A 12,926-nucleotide genomic window follows, 5' to 3' on the forward strand; every position below is an offset into this window, starting at 1 on the left:
ACAGACACCCTGTGAGGTGGGTGGGGCTGGAGAGGGCTCTCACAGCAGCTGCCCTTTCAAGGACAACCTCTGCCAGAGCTATGGCTGATCCAAGGCCATGCTAGCAGGTGCAAGTGGAGGAGTGGGGAATCAAACCCGGTTCTCCCAGATAAGAGTCCGCACACTTAACCACTACACCAAACTGGCTCTCCTTACAGTAAAAAAGTTACTGTAACAACCTCCTTATCCAATTTCTGCTATAATAACCCAGTTACTTATAAATCTTGCCTCTAACTAGCCCTTCTTGGCAACTAACCCCTTCCTACCTGTATGTAATGGTTGAAGAAATTTTGTTGCACTGTATCTGAAGAAGCAGGCCTCAGATTCAGCACGAGCTCACAGGAGCACAGCTCCTGAACCTTTCTGAGGGTTCTCCCTTCTCCTCCCCACCTACCTTGCCCATTGAATAGAAGTTGCAGCTGTATAACAATCCCTGGATTTGGAGAGCAGCCAGCCAGCCACTAGGGGCTTTGCCACACCCCCAGCAGCCTTCATTAACCCCTGGAGAAGCCCGCGTCACCCTTTCTCCACTTCTTATGTGATTTTGGGAGGCGGATGGCTTGCTGGCCTTTTGACTGTGTGTGTAGGGGAAGCACAGGAGATCCCCAGGCAAGCGAGGCTTGCTTGGACTGGCTGGATCTCTGTGCAGCCCAAGCAGGCCTCACTTGCCCGGGGCTCTCCTTTTTTTGCATCAAGTTGCTTTTGGCTGGGGGGTGATGGCATATGCTAATTAATTATGCTAATGAGCTCCACCACCTGTTTTTTCTACAAAATGACCCCTATGAAGAAGTATGCATGCACACAAAAGCTCACCCTGTGAATAAACTTTGTTAGTCTGAAAGGTGCCACTGGACTCGAAACTTTGTTTAGTCCTCTCTGTAATTGAACATGTGCAAAAATGTTGTAATTTTTGGGCTGAGCTGTGAGTATCTTATAAGATGTTCTTTGGTATGCCCGGTGCTGGGAAATGGCTTAAGCATCATGATTTTTTTCTTTTTTTTAAAGATTCATGTTCTAGCCTGAAGTGCATGTATAAAGCGATGTGGTTCTCAAACTCAGATTTGCCATGGAGCCTCAGCTTCCCGGTTCCTTCCTACCATCTGTTAATTGCTGCAGTAATCTGTATTATCCTGAACCATTAAGCCATGTGGACTTTTTCCTGTCCATCTATGATTAGTCTCATAGGAGTGCCATTTGCAGTATGTTCATTGGTTTTAACTCAGTTTGGAGTTTGTATTTTACACTTAGCTAGAGGAAATCAAGAATATGGGCCAGAACATGTTGATCAATTTCTCTGAAACTGGTGGCCTGGAGGCATGGATATAGCTTATCATAGAACTCTCTGTATGTATATTTAAGAACATAAGAACATAAGAGAAGCCATGTTGGATCAGGCCAACGGCCCATCAAGTCCAACACACTGTGTCACACAGTGGCCAAAATTTTTATATACACACATACACTGTGGCTAATAGCCACTGATGGACCTGTGCTCCATATTTTTATCTAAACCCTTCTTGAAGGTGGCTATACTTGTGGCCGCCACCACCTCCAGTGGCAGTGAATTCCACACGTTAATCACCCTTTGGGTGAAGAAGTACTTCCTTTTATCCATTTTAACCTGTCTGCTCAGCAATTTCATCGAATGCCCACGAGTTCTTGCATTGTGAGAAAGGGAGAAAAGTACTTCTTTCTCTACTTTCTCCATCCCATGCATTATCTTGTAAACCTCTATCATGTCACCCCGCAGTCGACGTTTCTCCAAGCTAAGAGAATTTCTAAGAGACAAGGCTCCTGTTTCTTATCCAAGCCAGTGGAAGACCTAAACAAGATGTTCTGGATCTGAGGGAGGCAGAGATGACTTAAAATATGTTTAAGTGAAATCTTATTTTTTTCTGATGCTATTCTAGATGAGAAAAAGGGACATTGGCAGTAGGTAATGGCATGAGAGAACCCTTGCATTGCCAACAGATCTGTGAAAGATGACAAAAAAGCTTGGTGTCATGGAAAAGCTGAGTAGTGGAAGATAAATTATCTTGTGTATTTTCTTAGCTGGGAAAGCTTTGCTTTGCAGAATCCACTGTGCAGCATTGTATTTGTATACTTGAGGTTTTCAGTGATCAGCCTAGATTTTTTTTTAAAGAAGCTCTCTGATAGGCCATCAGTATTCTTCTTCAGGAAACTTTCTCCAAGCATTTAGCCCTTGCTTGCTACCTTTAATCTGCTGAAGTCCTGAGGCTCTTACTTAGGAGCTTCTGCTAATTAAATTGTGTTAACTCCTACACTTGGAAGATATGATCTTGAAGAACATGACTAGCGTCTTGCCATCTTCAAAAATTGTAGCCTAGGGCCTTTCTGTTTCTTGAAATAGTATGCTGTTTATGAAGACATGTATTTGCAAGACTGGCAAGGTTGAACACTGAGGTATACCTCCTGCTGTTTCTGTTGTCTCTTGTTAGAGTCTCTAACCATATTGCCTCATTTTATATGGGGCCAGGCTGGTAGAATAAGGCCAGCTTTTCCTGTAATACACGGTTTAAGTTAGGGGTATCGAACTCATTTGTTATGAGGGCCGGATCTGACATAAATGAGACCTTGTTGGGCCGGGCCATGTCAGGCCTGTGTGTGTTCCTATTTAAGATTAGGTAGCAGAGATATAAACTTTATAAAAGACACACAAATACAATTAAAGATTTTTTTAAAAAAACTTAAAACATGCTTAAAACATTAGCACTTGTTGGTCTTAAAGGTGCTTTCTTTGTATTTCTCCCATGGGATCCAGGGAACTGGGCATAGGAAGCTCTGGCTCTTTCCTTCCTTCCCCAGGGGTCCGGGAGGGGGAGGCTACTCAGCCAGTAGAAGAAAGAGGGGCTTGGCTCAGTAGCTCTGCTGTGCGATTGAGAGAGCCTGGCAAAGCAAGCTCTGCCCCCTCCCCTTCCTCCACAAGGGAGGAGCCTCAGCCAATGGAGAAAATAGAAGCTTTGCTCTGTAGATGCTGTGCGACTGTGCAAGCCTTGCAAAGCAAGCTGTGATGCAGAAGGAAGCAAGAGAGAGGGAGAAGGAAGCAGATGACAGCCAGTTGCTCGGGGGCCTGATAGGAGTGCTCCGAGGGCCTGATTTGGCCCCCAGGCCAGATGTTTGACACCCCTGGTTTAAAGAAGTCTTTTTTATTGTGGAATGTTAAAGTGCAGTTTTCATTATTTAACATTTTTCATCATGGGATTTCTTTAGCCTATTTCTATCAGAACAGTTTCACAACTAGAATTGGGCTGATGTTAATAGAATGTTGAAATGTGGGGATTGTATTCTATGAGCCAGAGCATCACAAACTAAAAACGTTTGTTTTCCCCTGTTAGAATTTAAAGAAGTGATGCCCTTAAAGGAAGACTTCCATAGAGCAGGGCTTAACAATTCCAGATCTCCATCATATCAACTTCTACTACAGAGCTGATTTGTTGCTAGGTTATGAGCTGCGCTATAATTGGAGCTCTGGCTTCTATCATGCTGAACAGCAACAGCACTGCGCACACACACAAAATCATTTTGTTCTATCCTACCACAGCTAGGGAAGGTTGATGGCTAGCAGGTGGCTGTGCTTAGTGGAGTCGGGAGACTTCCCCCAAAGGTGGGAGTGGGAAGAGAGGAACCTGGCCTGGAGAGGAGGAAGCAACAAGTCATTTAGTCTTCAAGCCAACTTTCAATGATATTGGAATCATTCACAGCCCAGATATTAAATTGTAAGCGATGTACTAATTATATGCACAGGATTATTATCCAGATTTGCTTATTTACTGGAGTGGGGCACCAATTTAAAATCTGTTTATACACACACATGCCTCAGTCTTGAGTTGAAGACAGAATGATTCTTGGGTATTTTTCTTCCTTTCTGGTTACATAAAGTCTGGTGGTAGCAGTTGGGCTGCCTTACAACATTAGCTTTAAAAAGGCATGATTCACCAAAAGCTTGTGCCTGCAATACTTTTGGGGTTCTTGTTTTTGTTAACATGACTGTTCTACTGGAACACATTAATTTAGGACCGGTTTATTTACATTCAACTCAATCAAATGGGAGTGGTCTTTTTAAAAAAATACTCAGAACAATCAGTGTGCATGATATTTTACAGAGCATAAGAAGGCAAGTCCCTGCCACAAGGAGCTTACAATCTAAAATTTGAGAAAAGGAAGATCATAAAGAGATTGGGAGAGAACGTGGAGGTGGGACAAAACTGGAAAAGAATGTGTTCATTCCATTGACATGTACAAGGGATTAATTTCTGTAGGGGAGGGAAACCAAGGGTTTTTTTTTTAAGTTTGCACAAGAACATTTTGCATTCCATCTGAAAGATGAGGAGGAAGCACTCTGCTCCCATTACCATTAGAATGAACAAGCACAGGCAAATCCCTCACTCAGTCTCGGAACTTCATGTGGATGAGGGCCTTGGGCTGTTGCACAGTCTCTGAATTATATCTTTGGATAGGCATCTTGCAAAACCATTTGTTAGGCTCCTTTAAGACCCACCAGGCACTGAACTAAAGTTTAAATCTGTGTCCACAAAAACAAGGAGATGGATATTTTTGCCAACAATAACATTGCCTCTCAAGTCTTCTAGCCAAGCTCTCTGACTGGACAACAAAATCAAGTTCGCTGGAATCACTTTCACAATTTGGCCACTAGAGGATGCCTCAGCATCAGAATTAACATCATCCTGCTCTTTTTATGAACTCACCTGCTGCTCTCTGCAGTTCTGAATCTGGTCTCTTTGAAGCTCTGGACCAGAGTGATGCTTGCCTCCCTTAACAGCAACCAGAAAAATACACTGTAGTATGATTCTCGCCATCTGTTTTCCAGCATTCTGGCTGTTCCTTAGAGACAAACTATACTTTAGACAAAGTAGCATCTCTCCTTTTCTGCAAGAACTTCTTGCAATCCCTCTTCACATGCCCTGCACATGGCAAAAATACCACTCAGTGGTAGGAGTTGATGCTGCCACAGGCTTAGTCTGCTTGTTAGGAGTCAGGCTTGTTGACCCAGGAGGCTGGAGAAGTTAGAAGAGCTGCTTGGCTCTGGGCCTCTTGGCCTCTGCCCTTCCATTCTCTTTACCATAGTCTTAGAGAATTTATAGCCCTTATTAGACTGCTAGATGGTAAGCTGATCTGCAAAAATGGCCATGTCAGATAGATATACTGGATTGCAGGTTTGTATTAAGCCTGCAGTATCTGAAGGCAAGCCTTGGACAAATTGTTCTTTAATCAAAATGCCCCTTAACTGAGCATGAGTAAAAGCCTGTTCTACCTCTACCCACATATCCAGCAGTTTACAAAGTTGGCTCAAGAAAACTGCATATCACTCTTCAGGTTTAGGGCTTTCTATTCTGAACAGAAGCCATGGCTGATCTTCAGCCAAGCCAGATCTCTGTCTAGCCAGTCTTTTAAAGCGTCTATAACAGGGGTGGCCAAACTTGTTTAATGTGAGAGCCACATGGAATAAATGTCAGATATTTGAGAACTGCAAGACAGGAGGGAAGGAAGGAAGGCAAATAAATGGGGGAGGGAGGGAGAAGTGGAAATAAAGCAACTTTAAATGCATTCTCCAAGCTGCCACTTGGCTTGGAGAAGTGATTTAAAGAGACAAATGCCTTCTCCAATCTGGCCAATGGGGCAGTGGGGGCTTAGAGAGCCACACAGTATATGTGAAAGAGCCACATGTGGTTTCCAAGATGCAGTTTGGCCACCCCTGGTCTACAGTCTGTAGTCCCAGCCAGCGATTCTCCAAAGGTCACACAACTCACCACATATGTGGGCTTGCAGAATCTTCATGTTTCATCAAAGTTTTGCAGGGCCTGTAAGATGGAGCTCTTCCACCAGGCTTTTAATTGATTTAACAGGCTTCCTCTGAAATCTTCACTTCCCCCAGCACTTTACTATCTATGTGCTTAAACTGTGTCAAATGTTTGAATTATAGTCCTAAAATGTGTCAGTTATCTGAAGCTGTGCCAAAGCTGGGCCAACTAGCTAAAGCTGTACCAACTGTTTGAATTGTGGTCTCAGGCTATGCCAATCGTCTGAATTATGGTCTTTTTGATTTAATCTATATGCATTATATTTGTGAGATAGCTTAATTTTGATATGTTTAATTTGATATGCCTCATCTGTTGTTGTTGTAATGGTTTTTAATGTTGTAAACTGCCTTGAGCCAGCTTTGCGGGATAGGGAAGGGTATAAATCGCAAATTAAATTTAAAAAATTAAAAAATGTCTTCCCATTCTGGAACTTCTCACAACGAACTTTGAAGAAGTTAAAATACAGCCCAGGGTCCTGTCCACTCTGGAACACAGGAAATCTTTGTTTCTCCCAGTTCTCTTCATGGTCATGAAGCAAAAAATCAATATGCTGTATTTGTTGATTCGTGAAACGCAGATCTTGGGTCTGATGTACTCCAGCCACACCATTGCTTCCAGCCTGGGAAATCCAACTTTGGTATGCTGCACAGGGATATTGGCTCCCACAGATTCCCATGTTGACTGCTCCTTTCCCTTCTGGCTGTTCAGCAGTGGAGTCCAGGGCTGACCTGAGCTTGGCCCCATTCCACATTCCTTGCTATCTCTCTCCTTGGCCTTGGGATGTCAAAAGACTGGAGATTCTCTGCCACCTCCAAACCCAAATAAATCTTCCAAGTTGCTGTTTTCCTTCACCAGCATCAGGTCCAAAAAAGACTCTTCTTCATTGGAACTTTCCAAAGTATGTTGGAAACTACTCATAATTCCCCTTTCCCATCTGGTTATACAACTGAGCACCGGTTCTCATTGTTAATCAATTAACATATTCTTGAGTCTGGTGTTGAAAGAGATAAGGATGGTAGCTGCAGAGATGTTGAGATCATGCGCACCTGTGAGCTGGACTAGGTCTTCTAATATTCATGTTAACCTGTGAAGGGAGATTAGAGTGCTTGGTCTCACATTCTGTGTTTCATGTAAGTTAAACAGTTGTTGTTTCCTGCAACAGGTTTTTGCTCCACAATGTGATCCTTATATTCCTCACAAGTTAAGTTGAGAAACAGCAGGAAAGTATTTTGAGAAGTGCTCCGAAATACTGGATTGAAAGGTTGCAAGGAGGTTCGAGTAATGTGATTTGTTACGAGAGGCAGCCAGTGAGAAGCAGATTGTTAACTAAGGGATGAAGAGTGAAATTAAAGTATGAAATGTTGAAAGAAAAAAGGTGGGAGACAAAACAAGGGGTTGTTGATTTTAATTTACTATTATCTATATGCTTTTTCTGTAGGTGTATATTGGTGAACTTCCTCAGGATTTCCTCCGCATCACCCCAACACAGCAACAACAGCAGATACAATTGGATGCTCAAGCAGCTCAGCAGTTACAATATGGAGGAGCAATGGGCACTGTCGGGAGACTGAGCATTACTGTAGTACAGGTATTTCAAATAAGTATTTTAATGGGATAGATTTTGTTTCTTGCTAATACCTTGAACATAGTGCTTAAAAGCTTTGTTATCATTATGTGTAGAACTTTGCAGTTAGAGTGTCTCTGGTTTCTTACCTAATTAGTATATGTGGTAGGTCTTTCAGGGTGAAGCAAACAGCACACAGTGATAACTGCTGCTTAAGTTCATGATTGTATAATTTTAATGCATAATAGTACCATCTTCCCCTGTATGATGAAAGGAGCAGGATTAACAGGGTCATTATTTTAAATTATCTAGCTTTAGATACTTAGAATGTATACAAGGGTTTAAAATAGAACTCTTTGTCTAAACACAGTAGTTATTTGGATGTTAGCATAAGCATCTTATCAACTTTAAAAGTTAAGATGATCTGTTATCTTGAAATTATAGTTAAAGGACTTCAGAAACTTTAGGGATGTGCTGTCTAAGGCTTTGCATTTTTGGTATTCATATAATCAGGAAGCAAATACAGAATCTTAGTTTTTGCCAAATTTATTGCCAAATAAATCCTGCTCCTTATTTGCCTGCCTGTTTATTGTCCTGACATATTATCCAATACTAGTGGGGAAAAATTCTGGGCTCCTATTGTTGTGAATTATGTGTAAATGATTTTTATTGACAAATATTCTGGTCCAACAGTTTGTACATAATAGTTAAAGTGCTTCTTAGGAATATACTGCTAATAAAGGGCACTGTCTCTTTAACAAAGGTATTCCAGTCATTCTTGTTTGCCAAAGGTAAAAGGAGCCGATCACTAAAATGTTCATATGTACATTGCCCCCCTTCATCAGCTTCTTTACAACACCAGTCTAGGCACACTGAGGATGACCTTTTGGAGAATCATGAGGCAGAGCAATGTTCCTGTAAATGTCCTGTTGGCTAGGCCTAATTAGTTAGTGCTGCAGAGAGAACAGTGAGTGGAGGCTCTCAGGGAATGTTGCACTCTCAGCATTTGAAGTAAGGATTCCCTTGAAGTTCAACTACAAAAACCACTGAGCCCTTCTCTTTCCTCCTGCCAGAAAAGATGCATGGGGTGTGGTTCACTGGTTGAAAGATGGAGAAGCTACAGACTCCATGGTCATCAACCCAGACTATGTGAGCAATCCTACTAGTAGTACAACTGGATAGAGGATGAAGACATCTGTAAATAATAAGATTATTAAAAAATCTCACAGTCCATGAGTATCTGCCTTATTCTTGGCCATAGACGTTTGTCTGAGCTAGTACAGCTGAACATCTTTGCTTTGTTTTCTTTTCAAAATGCTCTAGTGTGGGCATTTTTACCAGTGACCCTTTAGTCCCTAACTATCTCTTCTTGACACCCTCATGCTGTCAAGTTCTCGTTCATCCCCATATCTATTACCTAGTCCAGTTAACCCTGGGGTTAATTTAAAGAGCTCTCTACAGCCTTTTAATATTAAGTACCAGCAGCCTGGTTCCATATGGATCCCATCTCTTTTGTGCAGGGTCAGGCTGTCCCAGAATGTTTCCCAGTACCTAATGCATTTTTCTCCCTGCACCATGGCTATTCACGCACTGAGACAACCTATTCTCCACCTGTCTAACTGACCCTGCATATGGAACAATCAGCATTTCTGAGCACACTACTGCACAGTGCCTGAACTTTGGCTTCCAGCCTTGCAGCCTAATTTTGTTTCTGTTAAGATTGAATGTCTGTGCTTTCTAAGCCTGTAAGTGCCGAGGTGACCATGGCCACTGTCTGCTCCTGCGCATTACCTGCCAACCTATTTGAACAGGACATAATGTCTCCAACATTTGTTCCAGGCTGGCACGTTGCCATGCAGTTAAAATAATTTATCACAGATCTGTCTTTCTGCATTCCTAATATCAAATCCCATGACTAAGAGCGCCTGTCCCCCAAGTATTGACATGTATGGATTTACCAGCTGAAGAATAGGTTGATCAGTAGATGACAGATGTCGCAGCCAGATTGCCCTCACATCCAGCTGAAGAATAGGTCCTTTCTAAGGACCCATGCCTCCCATATAACCTGATCCTTTCTTACCCAGAGACCCTCATTCTCTTTGACAACAGAAGAGCTGCCACTGTGGGAGCAGGACGCCTCTAGCACATCCCTGAAAGTCTCCTCTATATGCTTCTCTTATTGCTTCCAAATCAGTAATAAGCTACTCCCCTGAAAGCCAGAAGCACAGACAGGCAACTTCTTCCCTTCCATCTGCGACACTGTTGCTGTTGTTCTCTTTCTTGCAGAAGTGGGCCTCAGGGTTGCCAAAAGAATGTGGTTGTGACAAACCTCTATCCTCCTGTTGCTGGCAACAATAATGGTGGTGGTTCAGTGGTGGGTATAAAGGGGCCTTTCAGGAGCAGTAATCTCCTATTTAGACCTTTTAAATTAAACCTTTTGTGATTAGTGAGAACTGAAACGGTAGTCTTTAGAGTGAAACCTTGAAGTCTGGCTTTTATCTAGGTCTGAATGTACCTGATGCTGTAAGAGTTTAGTGCAGGGGTGTCGAACTCATTTGTTATGAGGGCCAGATTTGACATAAATGAGATCTTGTCGGGCCGGGCCATGTTTGTCATAAACTGTAATGCCAGGTAGCGGACATATAAACTGTATAAAGGGGGCACAGACAAACACAATTTTTTTTTTACTTAAAACATTAGCACTCTTGCAATATTTTGTTTTATAGTCTGATAAATATCATCTCTTGCTATGAATTATTGCATCAAAAACTGCAGAAAATGTCTGTGCTGTACCAATCTTAAATATGCTGTTCAAGTGTTAAGTGTGCACATCTATAAGTTGCAAACCTACTTTTGATTTATTGACATTCATTACAAAGATCTCATAGTCAGTGCTTTGAGCCTCAGACCCAGAGGAAAACATGAAGCAGCTGAGCATTGTGAGCTTTTGTACATGAGTTGCTTCAAGTGCTGATCAAGATTATGTGAAGGCGCCATGGCACAGACTGAGGGCTATGTGCTTGTTTGCAAAACTATAGTCTTCTCCAGAGAAATAACTACAACTCCTATGTGACAGTACAACAACAGAGACAGCCATGTACAGTGATTAGTATCACCCTACTATCTGGGAAGTCTAAGTTCAAGATCCCCAATCAAAGGAAAATGTGAAAGAAAAATCAATGGAAATATGCTGGGTAAACCTGGGTTAGACACACACACACTCAGCCTAATGCTAGCTTGTTGTTATTTCTCTTCTCAATAGTTCACATACTTTCCAATTGAGAAAGACTGGAGGGCATGAATACAATGAAAAAGATGACTGGAACGGAGCTGCACCCATAACAAGCCCAACAAATCTCCCTCCCTCCCTCTCTCTCTCTGTACCAAGGCAAAAAGCTCATACCTTCAATAAAACATCGCTAGTCTTAAAAGTGCTCTTTGTATTTCTCCTGATGGTGAGGACTGGGTAAAGGAAGCTCTGGCTCTTTCCTTCCTTCCCCCAGGGCACAAGGAAAGGGAGGAGCCTCATCCAGGAAGGAAGAGAGGCTGGGTTCAGTAGCTCTTCAGGGTGGTTAATTGAGTCTGGCAAACTTAATCACCCATCAGAGCTATAGAGTCAGGCTCTTTCATTGGCTAAGGCTCCTCCTCTCTCCTCCTCTCTTTGAGAAAAGGGAGGGGGAGAGAGAAGGAGCCAAGAAAGGGTGCTTTGCTGGCTGGCTGATCTCTGGGGAGAAACACAACATGGCGACTGAACACAGCAGGCAAGGGAGAATGAAGCAGACAACAGTCAGTTGCTGGAGGGCCTGATTGGAGCCCTCTGTGGGCCGGATCCGGCCCTCAGGCCGCATGTTTAATACCCCTGGTTTAGTGGTTGCAAATTGCTACAGCTTTACCTAATTTTACTGTGCTATGTTCTTGATTAATAGGTAGTTTTATATTAATATTGTTTAATGTATTTTCCTTTCACTGATGCTTGTCTTGCTCACTTCTTGCCCTGTTTCAAGTGCTTTGTGGCTGGGGCTCAGCCAGAAGCTAGCCCCAAATGTACAGCTGTGGCATAAATTCCATTCTCCTAATGTAGCTAATCATAATAATTGGCAACTAGCTTTTCTGCATGCAATTGCTTAACTTGCTCATCTCTTGACATTTTAGAAGCTTTTTTTGCTGTGCTTGTCATGTTTCATTGCAGGGGATCCTGCTCCTGAATGGAGACCTCTATCCCTTCAAGCACCTTTTTTATATCTGTGTTTAGTATTTGCTTTGATGTTGTCCCAAACTGCCCTGTTAGCATGTCTTAGCCTAGCAGTTCTGGGATACAGTGGAAAATTAGGATGATTTTGGTGTTTCAGGGCTTTTCATCTTCAAAGTCTTTTTTTTTTTGGGGGGGGGGATGACTTCCTTTAAAGCCTGGAAGTATAGCTTTCCACTGGAATCTCTTTGAAAATGTCTTATCTTTTGCTCCATCCCACTTTTGAGCTCATTCCCACTATACCTGGTGTTAAGTTTGATCTCTGATTGCCTAGAACTTTATGAATTAAGCCATGCAGATGTGAATGTATGTGTATTCCTTGGTAAGTCTGAAGAAACTGAATGCAATCTGAAAGTCTGCAGAAAGATGGATTGCATTTTATTCAAGATGTTATAAATTACTTGGCACAAAATCTTGATTTAATTGTTGATTCTGATCAACTGAGTCTATAAAATGATACCTTTTCACTGGTTGATATAACTGTTAAAATGTTACTACTGAAAGACATAATGTTCTATCTAGGAAGTGGTACCAAAATGACTAATTCCTTTTTGTATGTTCATTTCCGTAGGCAAAATTGGCAAAGAACTATGGCATGACACGCATGGACCCATACTGTAGGATACGACTTGGCTATGCTGTTTATGAAACTCCTACAGCTCATAATGGAGCCAAAAATCCCCGTTGGAACAAAGTTATTCAGTGTACTGTTCCTCCTGGCGTGGATTCGTTCTATCTTGAAATATTTGATGAGGTTAGAGCAGTATTGATTTTAAAGTAATTTTATACTTCTTCAGTATTCCGATATTGATCTGTGGTTTGTGAAGAATGGCTTTAGTAATGGGGAATACCTTTTGGATATAATTATGGGGTTCAGTTCATCCTAGAGGATCATAATCTTTTGGACTTTTTTTTCTTGCTTAAGACAATCGTACAAAGAAGTCTGCTGGATCAGACCAATGGTCCAGCATCCTAGTTTTTACATCAGTCAGGGTAACCAAAGAGGTTGTAAGAAGACAATGACATTGGATTTATATTCTGCCCTCCACTCAAGAGTCTCAGAGCGGCTCACAATCTCCTTTATCTCCCTCCCCCACAACAAACACCTGTGAGGTGGGTGGGGCTGAGAGAGCTCTCCCAGAAGCTGCCCTTTCAAGGACAAGCTCTGTGATAACTATGGCTGACCCAAGGCCATTCCAGCAGGTGCAAGTGGAGGAGTGAGAATCAAACCCAG

At 42.3% G+C, this 12,926-nt stretch overlaps 1 protein-coding gene across 5 annotated transcripts in view; it reads left to right on the plus strand.

The window, feature by feature from the left end:
• TOLLIP (toll interacting protein) overlaps positions 1-12,926 on the plus strand; it is a 50,259-nt gene that overhangs the window by 14,469 nt on the left and 22,864 nt on the right. For all 5 annotated transcript variants that reach the window (XR_009556536.1, XM_060261590.1, XM_060261591.1 and 2 more), the window contains exons 2-3: positions 7,318-7,467; positions 12,264-12,446. Coding sequence is in view for 4 of the 5 variants with exons in the window: in XM_060261590.1 (XP_060117573.1) it covers positions 7,318-7,467; positions 12,264-12,446 (333 nt within the window). In the remaining variant the exon portion in view is untranslated. The remainder of the gene's footprint in view (positions 1-7,317; positions 7,468-12,263; positions 12,447-12,926) is intronic.

This window comes from Heteronotia binoei, chromosome 21 (assembly GCF_032191835.1).
Source record: "Heteronotia binoei isolate CCM8104 ecotype False Entrance Well chromosome 21, APGP_CSIRO_Hbin_v1, whole genome shotgun sequence".
Classification (NCBI taxonomy): Eukaryota; Metazoa; Chordata; class Lepidosauria; order Squamata; family Gekkonidae; genus Heteronotia; species Heteronotia binoei.